This window comes from Leptonychotes weddellii, chromosome 15 (assembly GCF_054177405.1).
Source record: "Leptonychotes weddellii isolate Sample4059 chromosome 15, ASM5417740v2, whole genome shotgun sequence".
NCBI lineage: Eukaryota > Metazoa > Chordata > Mammalia > Carnivora > Phocidae > Leptonychotes > Leptonychotes weddellii.
Window position 1 is genome coordinate 1,138,139 of NC_138383.1, and position 16,197 is coordinate 1,154,335.

Below are 16,197 nucleotides of genomic sequence, written 5' to 3' on the forward strand. Positions count from 1 at the left end.
GGCTGCACATTTTGAGACGGTGAGCGCCGAGAACCAATGAACAGCTCGGACGTGAGCCTATCCAATGAGAGCGGGGTGGAGGGCGGGACTTGCGCCGAGCTACGGGTCCCGGGTGGAGTCAGGAGCCGTGATGTGTCTCCTTCTGGGGGCCTCGGGCGTTGGGAAGACGCTGTTGGTGAAGAGACTGCTGAATATCCTTCCGCGCCGGGCGGGGGCCAGGAGTGGGGGGGCGGGCAGGGGACCGGTGCGGGCGTCGGGGTGCTCCCGGGGGAGCGGGAGGGGTCCCGGGAGCGGGGTGGTGGGTGGGTCGGGCGGGTCCGGCCGCCGCCCGCGTTCTCTGCCCGGCTCGGGATCCTTGACTGCCCACACAGCTGAGCTCCGGGGATGGGAAGGGCGATCTGGGCGATCCTCCCCCGACGCGGCCCACGGTAGGCCGCCCCTGTCCCGCAGGTTTAGCAGAAACGGGTACCCTTGACGGTTTGCAAAGCGTTTTGGGTGGTTTTAAGTGGAAGCTGGAGTCCGGCGGGTCAATGTGTTAATGCAACCCTCGGGAGGTGAGCGGGGTGTCACGGGAAGGAGCCTGCCTCCTGGGACAGAGCTGCGGTGGACGTGGGTGTATGGCAGGGGCCCCGAGCCGCCCGCCCCTCACACTCTTCACACTGCTTTCTCTGGTCGCCCCAGAGGCGAATCCCACTGATGGGTGTTGGAGCGCGGCCACAGCCAGCTCTGAGGGTTAGGGCGTGGACCTTTGGAAGCTACTTTAGCCTTCCTTGCTTAGGGTTGTGCTTTAGGGTTTGAGCCCTCGAGAACGGGCGTATTGTGTAAAGGGCAGTGCATGTTCCTCTCCAGGAGTTCCCAGTGGGAAGGAGCTTGTGTCCTTAATGCTTCCTGGTTTTTTCCACAGGTGGGCACCGACCTTACTGACATCGTGGTTCCAAGAAAGATTACCATCCGGGAGCTGGGGGGGTGCATGGGCCCCATCTGGCCCAGCTACTATGGAAACTGCCGTTCTCTCCTGGTAGGTCATGATCCCGTGAACTTGTTTAGGGATCGTGCAGTGCTGGACCTCACTCCGTACAGGCTGGAGTTTGGGTTCCTGGGCTAGTCAAGGACTTCCTTTTGGGAATGCAGCTTGATCCCTAGTGCTCCTGTTCCAGAGCTGACGTGAAAGCTCATGCGGGGCTCCGGACAGAAGTGTTTTTTCTCTGCCAGCAACATGCTTGCTCTCTGAGATGTTTCTCTGCATGGGTTCTTATGGTTGACTTCCCCATGCCTTGTCCCATGCTAGCAAGGCCTGTGCCCCAAATCCCAGGACCCGTCCTGGGAGCACGGATGGCCACGCCAGTAGAGACCCGTGTGGGTGGAAACAAGTGACAGCAGGTCACGCTCGTGCAGCTCATCTCCCTTTACTTCTGCTGACCCCAAAGTTCTTTGTTTCAAAGTCATTGTGCTCTTCTGAGCCAGGTCACGACACCCAAAGAAGAGGGTTCGGGAAGGACGGTCTCCCTCACAGGTGGCACTGGTTTGCATTTTTTCTCCCTAGTTCATGATGGACGCGGCTAACCCCACTCAGCTGTCTGCCTCCTGCGTGCAACTTCTGGGTCTCCTTTCTGCGGAAGGACTAGCAGAAGCATCGGTCTTGATCCTCTTCAATAAAATGTACGGGTCTGTCATCCTGGAGGAGTGTGGGGGTGCCTCCCCCCACGAGGAGTTCCCTGGAGCGAAGCCAGGAGGGGGTTCGTGGGGGGGGGGTACAGTGGGGGTTGGGATCGGCTTGTGGCAGCCCACCTTGACAGGGCGCTTCTTCCGCTGTAGCGATGTGCCCTGTTACATGACCGTGGAGGAGATGAAGTCCTTGATCAGACTCCCGGACATCATTGCCTGTGCCAAGCAGAGCATCAGCACGGTGGCAGTCAGCGCTCACAAGGGCACCGGCTTGGCAGAGGTGCTGCACTGGCTCCAGGACACCCGGGGGACTGACGGCTGACAGCTGCCCCGCAGGAGGAGACCACGATGGGCCGGCCCTGGGGAGGGCCCGAGCGCCGCCCTGCTTGGCCTGCAGTGATCTGGATGACCCAGCACAAGCCTAGGGGGTGGGCTTCCGGCCTGAGTTGCAGGGACGGGTAAACTGAGGAACCCTGGTTGCAGGAAGTCCTGATAGCTGGCCTCCGAATGGAAAGATCGTCCCCAGGGCTGGGAGAGGACAACAGGCTTGCAGGGTGGCTGGGCGACCTGCTCCCATCCCGGGATGTATTCCCTTCCCGCAGGTGTTTGGACTGCACAGCCCCACAGGGCTCTCTGTAGAGTTTCTGACGGGCTGATGATGTGACCCCCACTGTATGAGGCCGTTGTCATGGAAAGAACTGAGCCTGGAATCAGAACGAGAAGGGTGTTTTCATTAGTTCATCTGCTTAGTGCGCGTTCGTCGCCGGGGAGGGCATAGGGATCCCGCAGGTAGGCGAGAGTGGGGGCAGCTCTGATAGAGCATGGGAGGTCCTGGCAAGCTCACCCTGATTTCAGCTGAGGGGGTTTGTGGGAGGACAAGGGTGTATTCGTGTCCTAGGGCCTCCATAACAAATTGCCACCTGGCTTAGAACAATCTAAACTTAAGCTCAAAGTTCTGGAGACCAAAAAACTGACAGGAAAGTGTCAGCAGGGTTGGTTCCTTCTGGAGGCTCCGAGGGAGGATGCATTTCTTGCTTCTTTTCTGGCTTCTAGTGGTTGCTGGTACTTCTCGATATAATTTGGCTTGTGACTCGCAGAACTAAACCCCTGCCTCTGTCTTCATTTAGGGCCCACCCTAAATCCAGGATGATCTTGAGATCCCTCGTTACATCTGCAAAGACCCTTTTTGGAAATACGGTCATGCTTGCATGTTCCCAGGGTACAGGGAGAGGTCTGCGTGGGGCTACTGTTCAGCTCACTGCGGTCGGTTAAGAAGCCCCTCCCGGGTGTGGTTGTGCGTTTTCTGCAAGCGGCTTTCTCCATCTCAGCTGGCAGTCGAGGCCAGTTGGGCCGCGAAGGAATGCCGGGCATCTGTGCTGTCCCGGCGTGCAGCGCAGCGGCCCGGCCTCAGCCGTGGGGGTTTCCAGTTGGCCCCGTTGTTGCAGGGATGTGTGTTCACGCGGGGGTTGTAAATGATGCCTCAGGAAAGCTCTCGCAGAGCCTGCAGGGCTACAGGGGCTCCAGCCCCCCCCACCCCCCCACCCTGTGGAAGCGCTCCTCTCTGGGAAGGTCGCGCAGCCGCAGATGCGAGCGGCCTCCACCCCGGGGGTGCAGTCCTTGTGGATTTCAGACAACTTGGCACCCCCGCTTCAGAGAACTTCGACACAGTGCGTGCTCAGCAGACAGGCACCTGGCTCCGTCTCTGGGGGTGGCCCCCAGCACGGGGCTCCTCTGATTTGGGCCTGGTGACATCTCACGGTTAAGGCAGCCTGGGCCAGGTTGGTGAGTCTTCGGGACACTCTGACAGGCCTGCAGTGATTTTATCCTCCGTGTAAGCTATGAAGCTGGTTTTGAAAGGCAAACCCCCTCCAGCCACGATGCCTTTCCACCTTCCTGCTTTCGTGCCACGCTCGGCCATGGGTCCGGGAGCGTGTTTCTCAGGGGCTGCGTTCACCCCGGTCTTGCCGTCCTGCCTACATCCTGGAATCCTACTGCGGGAAGCATGCCAACCACCGAAGGGGCGGCCGCGCTGCCCACCCCACTGGCACCTGTGATCTGCCAGCACAGTGGCAGCCAGGGTCCCGGGCACCCGACGCGGGGCACAGGGCCCCCCCCCACAGAAACACACCCCTGAAACGCTAGCCCTGGTCACAAACACAGCTTCAACTCAAGTTTTTAATTTGGAAAAAACCAAACACAAAACACTGTAAAGGATGCAAACAGGGAAAGGCAAAAAAGGATCCCATGGAAGCACACTGCCCCACACTTTCTGTAGGGCCACCATGGCCAAGGCTGAGACGTGGTAGTTCCCGTGCTGTCCGAGCCCGAGGGAGAAGCCGGGTGCTGTCCTCACAAGGATATGAGCAGCAGGACGCTCTCCTTCATGTTCCACTGCCGAGGACCCTCCAGTATCAGCACCCCGCACCCAGCGCCCCACAGCTAATCACACTGGTAACATCTGGGTGCTCCCTCCTTTGGCTCTGGTGGGAGAGTCAAAGCTTGCCAGGCCCTGCTGTTGGCAGGAATTCCCCACGTAACCCTTTCAGCCTCGGGAAGGTCCCGGGCCAGGGTTCTGTCCTTGCCCTCAAGCTGCTTCAGACCTGCTCTTCTTTTCCCCAAAGACTTGAGAACACAAACCTCCTCTCAAACCCACTGGGTGTGGGTGGTGTCCTGTCTCCATATCCCAGTGAAAGCCTGGGTGGGCTGCACCTGCCTCTGCAGGGACGAAGTGCCAGGAACAGGTCCCGGTGGCCTAGACCCTGACCCCCGCCCCCCCCACCCCCCGCCTCCGGCCTATGCTTCCAGCTGAGCTGCACTGTTAAACACACGGAGCTTCAGTTAGATTCAGCTGACCAAATCTGCAGTGTCTCCAGCAGACTGGCGTTGAAGGACAGGATTATGGGATCGTCCCCCCTAAAGCGGCCCTGGGTTATGTGAGCCTGGACCTGTGTATTCAGAACACAGCTGCGATGAACGATGCTAGGGGTGCCCGACTGGCTGTGTCCCAGATGTGCTGGCCACTCTACGGACACCTGGGACAGATCATGCTCTGTGAGGGACAGCCCAGCAAATGGTCACTCACAGAAAAGCCCTCTTAGGGAGAAAAAACGGGAGAGCAAAGGCCCAGAGCCCTCTTCTGCACTGGAGAGCGAGTACTTGGAGGGCCTGGGAGTCCCAGCATGTGTTCCAGGCCAGCTACGTCCTCCCCAAACCCAGGTGTGGAGGCCCTGGTCTCGCCGTCACAGATGCGTCTCTGCCTTCCTCCTGGAAGCCAAGTGGGGGGAACAGGGCGGCTGCGGTGACTGAGCTCCCTGCCGCTTCTTTAGCGCCCTGTAGGCCTGCACGGCCCGCTCTCTCTCCTCCCCAATAATCCGCTGCCGGGCCAGTGACGTGGTCAGAGGCTGGGACACGCCACCAGGGCTCAAAAGCATCCTCAGCATCAGCGATTTCTTCCCAGGCTAAAGAACAGAGATGGAAGGTTGAGGCACAGTTGGGGAAAGAGGAGAGATAAGAAAGGGCCCATGTTGGTCCTCCAGCTGTATGCCTAGTGAGAACGTGGCATCCCGCGTGTAGGCCCCGGACCACACGGCCCTGGGGGACAGCCAGGGCAGCTGCCCCTGCTTACCTGACCCCGACTTGTGCTTGTCCTGGGCTGGGCGGTCAGCTCTGGGGGCTGCAGGGCAACCTCGCCAAACTGCACCGTGTCTGGAGAGGCAGAGGAACACAACTGATGCCTCTGGCCACGCGGCCACCCATCCGCTGCCCCCCACTGCCGAGGCACAGGCCCGGGGCCCACACGGTCACTTCAGGAGGACCTACCTCGGAACAGCTCCTGCTCCAGCCCTTCTGCGGCCTTCTCCTCCCTCCGCCGCCGGACTCTATCCAGCCGCCGTTTCTGGAAGCTGGGGAAGAAAGCACAGTGCTGTTCAGATTCCCCAAGTCTCATCTCACGGGACTCAGAAGGCGGAGGTCACCCATGCCCAGGAGGTTGCCCCACAGCAGAGCCCAGCGAGCTCCTGCCAAGTCCCCACTCTAGCGACCGCCTGCCCCTCACAGCCGGGTGCTCAGAAGAGCAGGCCTCCGGGGTTCCAAGGCCACATTCTTGGGGGGGGGGGCGACTGTGCCCCCACAGCACCTCTGACAGCGTCTGGAGACATTCTGGGTTGTCCCAATGCGGGGGGTGCTCCTGGCACCTCGGGTAGAGGCCAGGCTGTCGCTCCACACCCTGAGCGGCCCCCACCCCAGACAATCTCTGGCCCCACGCGTCGCCTGGGCTGCTGCATCTGAAGGGTCTCGCAGAGCAGCGCTGTGTTTGGGGGGTGGCTGTGGCCCCGGATGGTGCGTGGTTCAGGTTTTCTGTGATGTACTTTTCGTCGCTTGGCCTGACCACGAGCACAAAGAGCGCTCAGATGCGGCAGCGCCACGGGACCGCCAACCATCTCCAACTCCCACAGCTGTGACAGACACTCCCGACGAAAGCTTGGGTCCGCCCATCTCAAAGGCTGCAGCTGTGGCAGAAACATCTCAAAAAGCCCTTGTTTGTCAAAACCACCTCCCCGCCCGTGCCCACAGGCCCAGGGAGGTGGCACAGGGCTTCCTTCCCAGACTTCTCGAGGGCTGAGGGGCAGGGGAGCTACAGCAGGCGGTGGGCTCCCTCCTGGTGCCAGATGCCGCCCTCAGGAGCCCTGCAAGGACTTCATCCGAGCCCCCGCTGGAGATGCCGGTATCCCCGCTTTACAGATGAGGCACTGGAGCTGAAAGAGGTCGCAGGACTTGTGTGGACGGCACAGCTGAAGGCCCTCAAACTTCTTTCATAGGAAGGACCCCAGTCCAGGTCCTCGAGGAGGTGGTGTCAGCCAGTCAGAAGCAGGGGAACCCCAGAGCTGCGTGGGATCCCCCAGTGGCCAGCAAGCCTTCCTGAGGGACCACCAGCCTCATCTTTTCCCCTCTCTCTATTGCAACTGGCCAGGGTGGGCAGCAGGCCCTTGACCTCATCTGGCTCTTGGGCCCCTTTGATGCTTTCCCAGAGAAAGGCAAAGACAAATCTGGCCCTTCAGAGTTCCGTGGGCTTGGAGACTCCCTGAACCCCCAGGGTTGAAAAGCTCTGACGTAGAGAAAAACAGGTTTTCACTTCTCTCTGTGCTCCCCCTGAATCGGGGTGGGGTGGGACTCCCCCAGGAAGAAAACACTATCGATGCAGAGAACGGTCAGGGGACCCCCAACCCCACTCCACTCACGCTTTCTTCCGCTCCGACTTCTTTCTGGGAGCTTCCTGCACCTCGGGCTGCCGGGCCACCTGGTTCTTGCTGAGGAAGAGCACGTGCTGGGCCTCCTCTTCCATTCGCTGGATATAGGCCCTGTCAGACTCCCACTTCCTCTGCTGGAACTTGGGGACAGCGATGTCCGGCTCGGCTCCTTTTGCTTCCTTCTCCAGCGTCTTTCTGAAGGCTGCCTGGGCTGAGACCAAAGGGAGAGGTCAGGCGGTGTGGTGCCAGGCTGGCCAGGGCCACAGGGAAGGAAGACCAGACTCAAGTGGGGGCAGATCGGACACCCATGTGGATGGGAGCCCCACAGCCCACTGCTGCAAGTCACAGATGTCCACCACAGCTTGGTTGAGAAAGAAAATAGGAAAGAACCTGAATGTTAATCATCAACGGGGGACTGGTTGAATAACTACCCTATCTTCATGCGAAGACTTCACTGCACAAACCCAGAACATTACGCAATGCACAGAATGAACATGTAGCTTTCCTATCCTAAGGATGTGAAAATGTGCAGGATATTTCTCTTGGGCAGGCACAGCAGAAAATGAACAGCACTTTCTTTCAGGGCAAAAGAGCAGGATTCAGAGACAGGGAGGGAGGCCGTGCCGTCCATCATACCGTACACCCGTTTGCTTTACCACGTATGAGTTTATGTCTTAAATCACCAAAAACAAGAGCCAGCTCCGTAAAGCACAGTTCAAACTGTGGTTTCTTCTGCTGGGGCCGGTGTGCATCCTCTACTTCTCACCTTCCCTGCCTCTTTCTGTCACTGTCTCTTTGATGCTCATATAACCCCCAACGAAAAGCATGAGGTTTACAAAGAAATTATAAAACAGCACTGATGGGGCGCCTGGGTGGCTCAGTCGTTAAGCGTCTGCCTTCGGCTCAGGTCATGATCCCGGGGTCCTGGGATCGAGTCCCACATCGGGCTCCCTGCTCGGCGGGAAGCCTGCTTCTCCCTCTCCCACTCCCCCTGCTTGTGTTCCCGCTCTCGCTGTCTCTCTCTCTGTCAAATAAATAAATAAAAATCTTTAAAAAAAAAAAAACAGCACTGATGTAAAAACAATCTCGTATTTGGAAAACCAATGTAAATACACAAAACACCATCATGCTGGACTCCATTCCCCAAAATGCCCCGAGCGTTCTCTCTGGCAGAGGCTGACAGGTGGCTACCCAACCTGGCCCTGGATGAGGGGTTGGAGAGGTAAGTTTTCCGGGGGGGGGGGGGTGTCTGATCAACTCCCTCCTTAACCTCCAGAAAACATCCACTCTTTCCCCCCATCGTTTCTGCACTCCCGTCCAAGAAACGGCCGTTTCTCACTTGCAAGAGCTTCCCTGGCCTGCCCTGTCCACTCCCTCAATTGTTACACGGGGATCTTTTCTCAAAGTCAGTCTGAACCCACCATCGCTTCTGATGGATCTCCACTAGTTTGGGAGGGGAACCAAAAATCCTAACAGGAGGCCCCAGGGGCTCCTTCTGGAGCCTCATCCGAAACCACACTGCCACCTGCTGCCAGCCACCTCTGTGGCCCTGGTGACATCAGCCTTCTGTCAGGGCTCCACAAGCTCCTGCACCTTCAGACTGCTGGGTGTCTGCGGATCTCTGCTGCCCGAAGCACGATTAAACATTTAGGCAATTAAGTGGACTGGGGCACACAAAGCTGTATGGCCACCCAGCATGAGCCTGCACGTTACCTTGTTTCTTCCTCTTTCTGTTACTGATGGGATTTTTCATCTCCTGGCGGCTCCTCATAATCTCTCGGAGCCGGAAGGGGATTTCCTGCTCATCCCGGTTCTTAGGCTTGCAATTCACTTTCTTTTTTTCTTTGCTGGGAGCGAGAACAGGAGGGTGAGACGCGTCCTAAGTTCAGCATAAGCAGAATCGGAGACACTGAAGCTGAGCCTGGAAAGCGAACCTGGCTGCCGGGGGCGCCGGGCGAGGGCGCATCCTCACAGAAGACTGCCCCTGACCTGGGTTCTCGCAGGTCGCTGGGGTGAGGGGCTCTCCCGGAGCCCCAGGAGGGCAGGGACCGACCCTGGAAGTGGCTACTGCCACGCCGGAGACCCTCACGCCTCCGCTCACCCGGCCGAGCCTCCCGCGCACCCACGGGTAGGGACTGCGGGGCGCGGAGACCTACCTGCGCGGTCCGGGCCATGGCGCTGAGCGCTGCTTCCCCCGCAGCTCCTGCTGCCGCCCCTGCGGCCGCCCAGGACCCCCAGGCCCCGCCGGCCCCACGGGCGGAGCACCTCGGCGCCAGGGTCCAGCCATCCGCACACCGCGGGCTCCCAGACTAAGCCACTTCCGCCTTTCCGCACAGTCCCGCCCCACGATCGTCATTTCCGCTTCCTGCACTTAGGTGTGCGCCCATTGGGGCGGTGCTGCTCCCTGGCGGACCGGGATTGGCCAGAGCGGCCGCCCCTCACGCCGCCTGGGGCGGGGCCCGGGGCTGCGGCGCGCGTGCGCTTTGGACCGGCCGCAGGTGATGCTGCTCCGGAGCTTGGTTGGGGGAGGCCGGACGGTGGCCGCAGCTGCCTGCGGTCCGGCAAGTACCAGCGGGGCGGGGGCCGGGGCGGGGCGCGTTCGGGAGGCGGGGGCCCGTCAGGGACCGGAGACGCCCGGCCCGCGCCGCCTGGTGTCGTTCCTGTCTTGGCCCCGGCTCCGCGGGAAGGGCCGCCCTGCGCTGGGCCGCCGGTTCGGCAGTATCCCTTGCATAGCCCCTTCATCGCTGTCTTCCTCCCAGGTCATCCCCCAAAGGTCCCGAGGGCAGCCCCCCCCCCCGCACCGGGCACCGCGGGCAGCCTTCCCTCCCTTCTCCGGCCCCGGCCCCAGGGTCCTGTGTCCTGCTCTGGGGTCTCCGGGGCCTTCCACACTGACTGCCACCGCCCTGACCTTACTTATTCATTCTGCCTAACTCCTGCGAGGAGCACGAGCTCCTTGGTCACTGCGGCTTCCCCAAGGGGCTGCACGTAGCCGGCGCTCAAGGGATACTGCCGAGGGAGTATCAGCATGGTCAGAGGGGAAGGCGCTCGGCTGCACTGGTTGGAGAGGGAGAAGCCGCTGTGTGGCCCCAGCCCGCAAGCTTCCACCCCGCCCCCATTCCTGCCCAAGGAGGTGGGGTTCCAGGGTACCCCCCACCCCACCATCTGCTGGAGTGTGCACCCAGTGCCTGTCCCTGAACCCATTTCTCCAGCCCTTACATCCACTTTACAGAGGGGAAACCGAGTCTACAGATGCAGTAACTTGTCTAAGGTCTCCTGGGAAATGAGGAAGCGGGGAAGCACCTGGAGCCCCCTGCCAGTGACAGGAGGCTGAAATTTCCCTGGAGCTGGGGGCCGGCAAGGCCTTACCAGCATCTGTCTTCTTAGGGGCCATGTCGACCCTCCAGCTGGGACCGGTGCCGAAGGCTTCCTGGAGGCGGCAGCGTTCTTTACAGGCCGCACACCTGGGTCCAAGTCCGTGAAGGCCACAGAGATTTTGGGAAGGACCATGTAGAGGAGGGCTCTCAATCAGGTGCAGATGGCACAGGGCAGCCCAAGTCGTCCTTGCCTGGCGGGGGCCCCCCAGAAGCCCGGTATCCCCTGCCGCCTGAGCTCCAGCCCCCCACAAACTGCTGCATGAGTGGCTGCCCCAACTGTGTGTGGGTGGAGTACGCAGACGCACTGCTGCGGCATTACCGAGATGGTGGCCAGGGGGCCCTGGCTGCCCTCGAGGAGCACGTGACTGACGAGAACCTCAAGGCCTTCCTCAGGATGGAGATCCAGCTCCGAGTGAGGAGTGGAGGCTGAGCCAACTTGCCCAACACCCACGCCGGCTCCAGCCTGACAGCTCCTTCTCAGGAAGCAGCACGGAGCTTTACTTGTGGCCCTTCGTGAGGCCGGAGTCAGACAGGAACAGAAGGAATTATTTAATGACTTTATCTGAGAATAAATAAGTCTGTGGTGATTAGACGGAGGCTTCTGTGTTCTTCTCTGTAGGGCTTACGTTCCGTTGTCAAAGAAAGCAGGTGCAGCTTGCTGTTGAACTTTTATTGAGAGCCTGCAGCTTTCACCAACCTGTAAGGGTGAAGTAAGTTCCATTTCTTTGACGATCCACGTGACGACGACCCCAGGAGTCCCCTTCCATGTCCCAGCACCCCAGAAGTCCTGCCCCAAGGTCAGCTCTGGTTATTCTCAGTGGCAGAGGGAGGACTGTCTGGTTCCATGAAGTTGCTGTTGGCAAAGTCCTTGGCAGGCATGGACACCGGTAGGCAGCCTGAGAAGGGCCCCATTATTCTAGTTGCAGGGCTCCTTGGGGAGCTACCCATTCACCAGCCAGGTAGAAAGCTGTAGATCAGCCCGCAGGGGCCTGAGCCTCCAGTCCTTCCAACCCACTTAGACACAATGATCGAGGCAGTTGATCAGGGTGTAAGGACCCAGGGGCCTCCAGCATTAGCCCTAGAATCAGCCTCCCGGCACTAGCCTGGTCCTTGGCTGCAGACCCGGCCGCGGGACCATTCAGCCCGGGAAGAACTTCATCTTAGGGCCCTCACTGCCCGTCCCCATCTCCTGCTCACCCCCATCGTGGAAATTGTCCCATCTTATCTCCCTCCCCCAACACTTCCAAGCGCTGAAACCAGTGGCCTGGATGGGGCAGGGGTTAAAGGAACTTGTGCGTGTTTTCTCTCTCCTCATTTAAAGAAAAAACTAAGATTAGCATAAATTCATGAGGGGTTTGAGCTGATAAACAGGCCTTCCCAGGTAGGGGCCTTTAACAGAAAGCTGGTGTATCACATAGAAATGTGTGGGCAAGAGAATGGAAGCAAAGCACGGTGCCTAGTTAGACACCCATGGTTCAGGCTGTCTTTCTGGACAGCTGCGTGCCCTCCAGAAACAGGGTTTATGGTGACACAAATCTATTAGGCTGTATCTCAGAGAGCATCTCATTTAACGTGTCCTCATACAGATTCAAAAACGTCCCAGAAAGAGAAAGCTTTCCTCCAGGGACAGCAGCACAGCAAAGCTTGGCAGGCTCTGAGGCTCTGTGAAGGGGTGGCTTATCTCAGAGATGTAGAGGTTTTCTGTATTTTTCCCCAAAATTCAGATTTATAAGGGTTTCCTGTATGGACCTGGGTACACGTACATGCGTACATCCGAAGGATCCTACTAAGTCAGCCCTACTGGGGAATGCAAGAGTCATGGCGACATCCTGTCCCCAGGGGCAGCCGCTGGCCTGGCTCCTTGCAGTGAGGCGGACTCCTCCCCCACGTAGCACGCGGCGGTCGAGGATGCCCGTGCAGCCCAGCACCAGGCGCACCGAGACTCGCGCAGGTGCGGGTCTTGTCTGCTCATTCGTTCGTCTCTCAGGCGCCGGGTGACCACCTGTGACGTGTCTGGCACTGGGGTCCGGTAGGAACACCTGCCACACTCACTCTAACGTGGAAGACAGAGGTTACCACGAGTGTTACCCAATGTACAACTGTATCAGCTGCCGTGCGGTCCTATGAGATACGTCTCCTGGTCTAGCCTGAGGGGTCGCCCCTGAGGAAATGGTCCTGGGGCAGAGCTCTGACGTCCCAGGAAGAGGGAGCTGAGGGAACGGGAGCTGAGGGAACGAGGAGAGGTGCACAGTACACCAACAGACGGAGCAGCAGGTGCAAAGGTCCTGGGGTGGAAGGGGCTGGGAGCATGGAGAGTGAGGCGGAGGGATAAAAGGTAAGGTCAAAGAGGTAGATAGTGACCAGACTACACAGGACTTTGGGGGCCACGAAGGCAGATTCTTTAGAGATCAGAGAACTGAGAATGGGGAGACCCAGGACGGCAGCCAGTGCAGTTTCTTCTTGGCTTCCAAGAGGAGCAGCTTCAGGAGTGAGTCTTGCCCGTCCAGCGGTTTGTGTCGGCACATCCCATCTCCGTCCCGACCCCATCCCCAGGCCCTTGCCTGCCCCTGAGCCCCTTCCCTCATCTCCCTGACCCTCAGTGGTGGTGCCTCCCGCCACCCTCCTGAGTGGCCCTGACAATCTCATTAGTGTCGTGTCAGAGGACGATCCTAATTGGCTTACCCAAGAGCAGGATAAATGCCCAGCCGGCCCCCTGCTGAGGGAGGTCTGGCCACTCACACCCATGGCCCCCTGAGACCTGCCCAGTGCTTGGTGAGTACTGACCTTCCCCAGTCGCCTTTCTTGACAGCCGTTTACCCAAGGGAGCTGAATATCTGCAAGGAGGGTGGGGAGTTGTTGGGCTTTTCACCGCCACACTGACGGCTGGATCTGCAGGAGTCTGTCCACCGTCCTAGTCAGAGCGGCTCTCCAGCCGGTCACTTTCAGCTCCCCCATATTAAAGGGTGGTTGCAGGCAGTCCCCAAGGCTGTACACTCTCAGCTAACTTGAGTGGTCATCAGCCAGAGACTGGACTGCGGCTGGGCCAGCTGGGAGAGCTTGGACCGTGGTTTCCACGAGGCCAGCATCTGACAGGGGGAGTTCCGTCTGGGTTAGGGCTGTGTGCACCGGGCCCATGGCCTGGGACTGGGGAAGGGGTCTGGCTGGGCCTACGCCATCTAGGCTGTGAGGGGTGGGCATGATGGGGTCTGAGCTGCTGGGACCACCGGTGCAGGTCACCTTGGACCCCGTGTACATCCTCCTTGGCTGGTGCGGGTTCTGGCACGGAGGATGAATGTTAGGGAGGAAAGGTCCATGGTGGGGTGCATCTGGTACTGGGTGCCCACCCCCACCACCCAGCCTGCCTTGCCCGCCAGCCGGTCTCAGCCCTGATGCTCTAGCCAGCAGCTGGTGGTAGCCCAAGGCTGGAGTCAGGCACTGTAGCCCACAAGACTGGAGCAGCAAAGGGGGCCCATGAGGTGGGGCCTGGGGCATCTAGTGCCAGGGGCTCCTGTCTGTGTCCTGTGCTTAGCCCCAGAACCTTCTAGGCTCACGGCAGCCCTGAGGGATTAGAGTCGCCCTCTGGTGCTAATAGGCTTAGGGGAAGCCGAGTTGCCCTTGAGCAGGGTCAATGGGGCTTAGGGCATCCAGGGAGAGGCAGAGGGGAGGTCACCCTGTGCAGTGGGTTCAGAGACACCAGCAGGTGACACTATGTGCCCAGGGCAGTCTCCAAGCACAGTGAGTGGCCAGGGGATTTACCAGTAGAGGGAAGAAACTGCAGGGGGCTGGTTGCACAGCTCAGCTCGGCACTTCTCCTGAGACAGGCCCCTCCCTGCCAGGCACCCTGCCCTCCACTTCTCTGTCACCCTTCATTGGCACTGCCAGACGCCTGGCATGCCACCAGGAACGAGGCTGAGTGTCCCTACCCCGGTGATTGGGGTGGGGCACGCAGAAGGGGAGACAGCTGAGGGGGGTGCACCAGGGGGGCACTGGTACTCTCATTCCCCCTGCCTGACCCCAGGTGCAGGCCCACGTGGAGATGGCGGGGGGCTGCCATCGGGGTCACGCTCAGGGCCTCCTGGGTTTCCTGTTTCAGGACTTCCTCTCTTCCGCTGGGTTGAGACCTGCAAGGGGGGCGGAAGCAAGGGGCTGACCAGGAGCCCCCCAGCCTGGTGTGCGTCCAGCCCACGGCGTGAGGGAGTCTAGAAGCCAGAGGTCGCCGTGGGCTCTCTGCCATCCTGGCCATGAACCTGGAGCCACCCAAGGCCGAGATCCGGTCAGCCACCAGGGTGACGGGGGGGCCCGTCACTCCCAGAAAAGGGCCCCCCAAATTTAAACAGCGGCAAACCAGGCAGTTCAAGAGCAAGCCCCCCAAGAAAGGCGTCCAAGGGTAAGCAGAGCTGGTGGAGGGCCAGCCGCAGGCTACACAAGAAGTGGGGGGGGAGGGCACTGTAGAGCAGGGGGCTCGGCCACCCTTCCCTGGCTGGGGTCATTCCCAAGGGCCCCCATTCCTCAGCATGGGGGGCAGGAGGGCTCGGGGGCTCCTGTCACCCTCTACCTGTTACTGCCAAATGATCTGGAGACCACGCTCACTGCCGCTCAGGGACTCAGCCACAGCCCACCCGCCGGCATATGTCCCTGCACACTCACAGCCAGGGCGCGCTGGCAGACCCAGGGGCTGGCACTCAAGGGCACGTATGCCCCCACGCACCCCCCACTCCCCTCTTCCCGGCCACTGGCCCTGACCACTCTGTCCTGCAGGTTTGGGGACGACATCCCTGGAATGGAAGGCCTGGGAACAGGTATGATGGCTGCCAGGGTCTTCCCAGGTCCCCCCCACTCTCCCGCCTGTCCGTGCGCCTGGGGCCCCATCCTTACTCCACTTTCCCCAGCCAAAGCTTATCTACAGCACTGCCTCAAGCCTGTCCTTCCTTCTCTGCCCCAACATCAAGGTTTAGGCCTCACGGAGGTGGGGCTGCTCCCATTCAGTGGGTTCACCGGGTACTTGCGGGGGGCTGGAAAGCAACAAGGACGCCTTGATGTCCCCCTCTCTCCTCCCTGGCGTGCTGCATCCATCCTCTTCCACTCGACACCCTCAAGCTGGCGTGCCCTGGGGGAAGGGCTCCCCACCCAGGACTTCTGCTCTCACCACTTGGGGTGTAGACAACAGGGCATGGAGGGGATGGTGGCCCCTGGGGCCATGAGCCTCCTGGTGCCACTGTTCCTTCTCCTGCAGACATCACAGTCATCTGCCCATGGGAGGCCTTCAACCACCTGGAGCTGCACGAACTGGCCCAGTATGGCATCATCTAGCTCCAGAGCCTGACCCAGAGCCTCAGGGCCGTACCCCCTGCTGCCCGCTGCCGCCCCTGCTCAGGATTCCTGTGAGGAGGCCGGCCCCCCTGAGGGTGTCCAGGTTGCCCAGTTTGTGTCTGGAGACCCTTGCAGGGTGGCAACCTCAGGCCCCCAGATGCCAGTTACCAGAAGCCCACCAGCTCCCTGTAGGACACCCTGGGGCCAGTCAGGCCCTGCTTAGCTTCCAGAAACACTGGCCCACAGACCTTGTCTTAGGGCTGGAAAGCCAGGGCAGGGTCTCCCAGGAATGTCCCTCCCAGCCCACTCCCGTCCTGCTGTGTGGTGGTGAGACCAAGCTCCCCTCACTGGCCCTTCCCAGCTGCTGCCCTTGGGTTGGAGTGGGGGGCTGGGGGAGTCCTGGTGGCATCCAACCAACACCCCTCCAAACCCACCATCGGCAGGAAACGTCCTTTCCAACATGGCCCACGCTTGCTGTCCCTGTTTCAAAATAAACTCCGCACGCCCCCGCGCGCTCAGCTGGAGTGGGTTGTGTTGTGGGTGGGGGCAGGGCCCGACGGCGTGGGTCTCCAGCAGGAGCGTAGGGATGAAGGTTGAAGGTG

The 16,197-nt window shown here is 60.3% G+C and overlaps 4 protein-coding genes across 6 annotated transcripts; 3 read left to right on the forward strand and 1 right to left on the reverse strand.

The window, feature by feature from the left end:
* Positions 1 to 87: 87 nt before the first annotated feature.
* ARL16 (ARF like GTPase 16) lies at positions 88 to 2,381 on the forward strand. 2 transcript variants are annotated; one of them, XM_006743104.3, is made up of 5 exons: positions 88 to 191; positions 370 to 428; positions 905 to 1,018; positions 1,544 to 1,659; positions 1,816 to 2,381. In XM_006743104.3, exons 1-5 carry the CDS (start codon positions 131 to 133, stop codon positions 1,985 to 1,987), a joined length of 522 nt encoding a protein of 173 aa, XP_006743167.2. In that variant the 5' UTR covers positions 88 to 130; the 3' UTR covers positions 1,988 to 2,381. The 2 variants fall into 2 exon arrangements, with proteins under 2 accessions (XP_006743167.2, XP_081660373.1); XM_081804247.1 differs by lacking the exons at positions 88 to 191; positions 370 to 428 and adding an exon at positions 534 to 554.
* Positions 2,382 to 3,826: 1,445 nt separating this feature from the next.
* CCDC137 (coiled-coil domain containing 137) lies at positions 3,827 to 9,240 on the reverse strand. Its single transcript, XM_031038954.2, has 6 exons — positions 9,068 to 9,240; positions 8,625 to 8,758; positions 6,903 to 7,122; positions 5,485 to 5,567; positions 5,291 to 5,370; positions 3,827 to 5,123 (listed from the first exon to the last, which is right to left on the reverse strand). The coding sequence occupies exons 1-6, from the start codon at positions 9,196 to 9,198 to the stop codon at positions 4,905 to 4,907; spliced, it is 867 nt and encodes a 288-aa protein (XP_030894814.2). The 5' UTR covers positions 9,199 to 9,240; the 3' UTR covers positions 3,827 to 4,904.
* A 132-nt stretch (positions 9,241 to 9,372) lies between these two features.
* On the forward strand, positions 9,373 to 10,877 carry OXLD1 (oxidoreductase like domain containing 1). 2 transcript variants are annotated; one of them, XM_081804248.1, is made up of 2 exons: positions 9,373 to 9,472; positions 10,296 to 10,877. In XM_081804248.1, the coding sequence occupies exons 1-2, from the start codon at positions 9,413 to 9,415 to the stop codon at positions 10,713 to 10,715; spliced, it is 480 nt and encodes a 159-aa protein (XP_081660374.1). In that variant the 5' UTR covers positions 9,373 to 9,412; the 3' UTR covers positions 10,716 to 10,877. The 2 variants fall into 2 exon arrangements, with proteins under 2 accessions (XP_081660374.1, XP_006743166.1); XM_006743103.3 differs by lacking the exon at positions 9,373 to 9,472 and adding an exon at positions 9,506 to 10,041.
* Positions 10,878 to 14,326: 3,449 nt separating this feature from the next.
* On the forward strand, positions 14,327 to 16,098 carry PDE6G (phosphodiesterase 6G). Its single transcript, XM_031038959.2, has 3 exons — positions 14,327 to 14,672; positions 15,044 to 15,084; positions 15,519 to 16,098. Exons 1-3 carry the CDS (start codon positions 14,527 to 14,529, stop codon positions 15,593 to 15,595), a joined length of 264 nt encoding a protein of 87 aa, XP_030894819.1. The 5' UTR covers positions 14,327 to 14,526; the 3' UTR covers positions 15,596 to 16,098.
* The last annotated feature ends 99 nt before the right edge of the window (positions 16,099 to 16,197 follow it).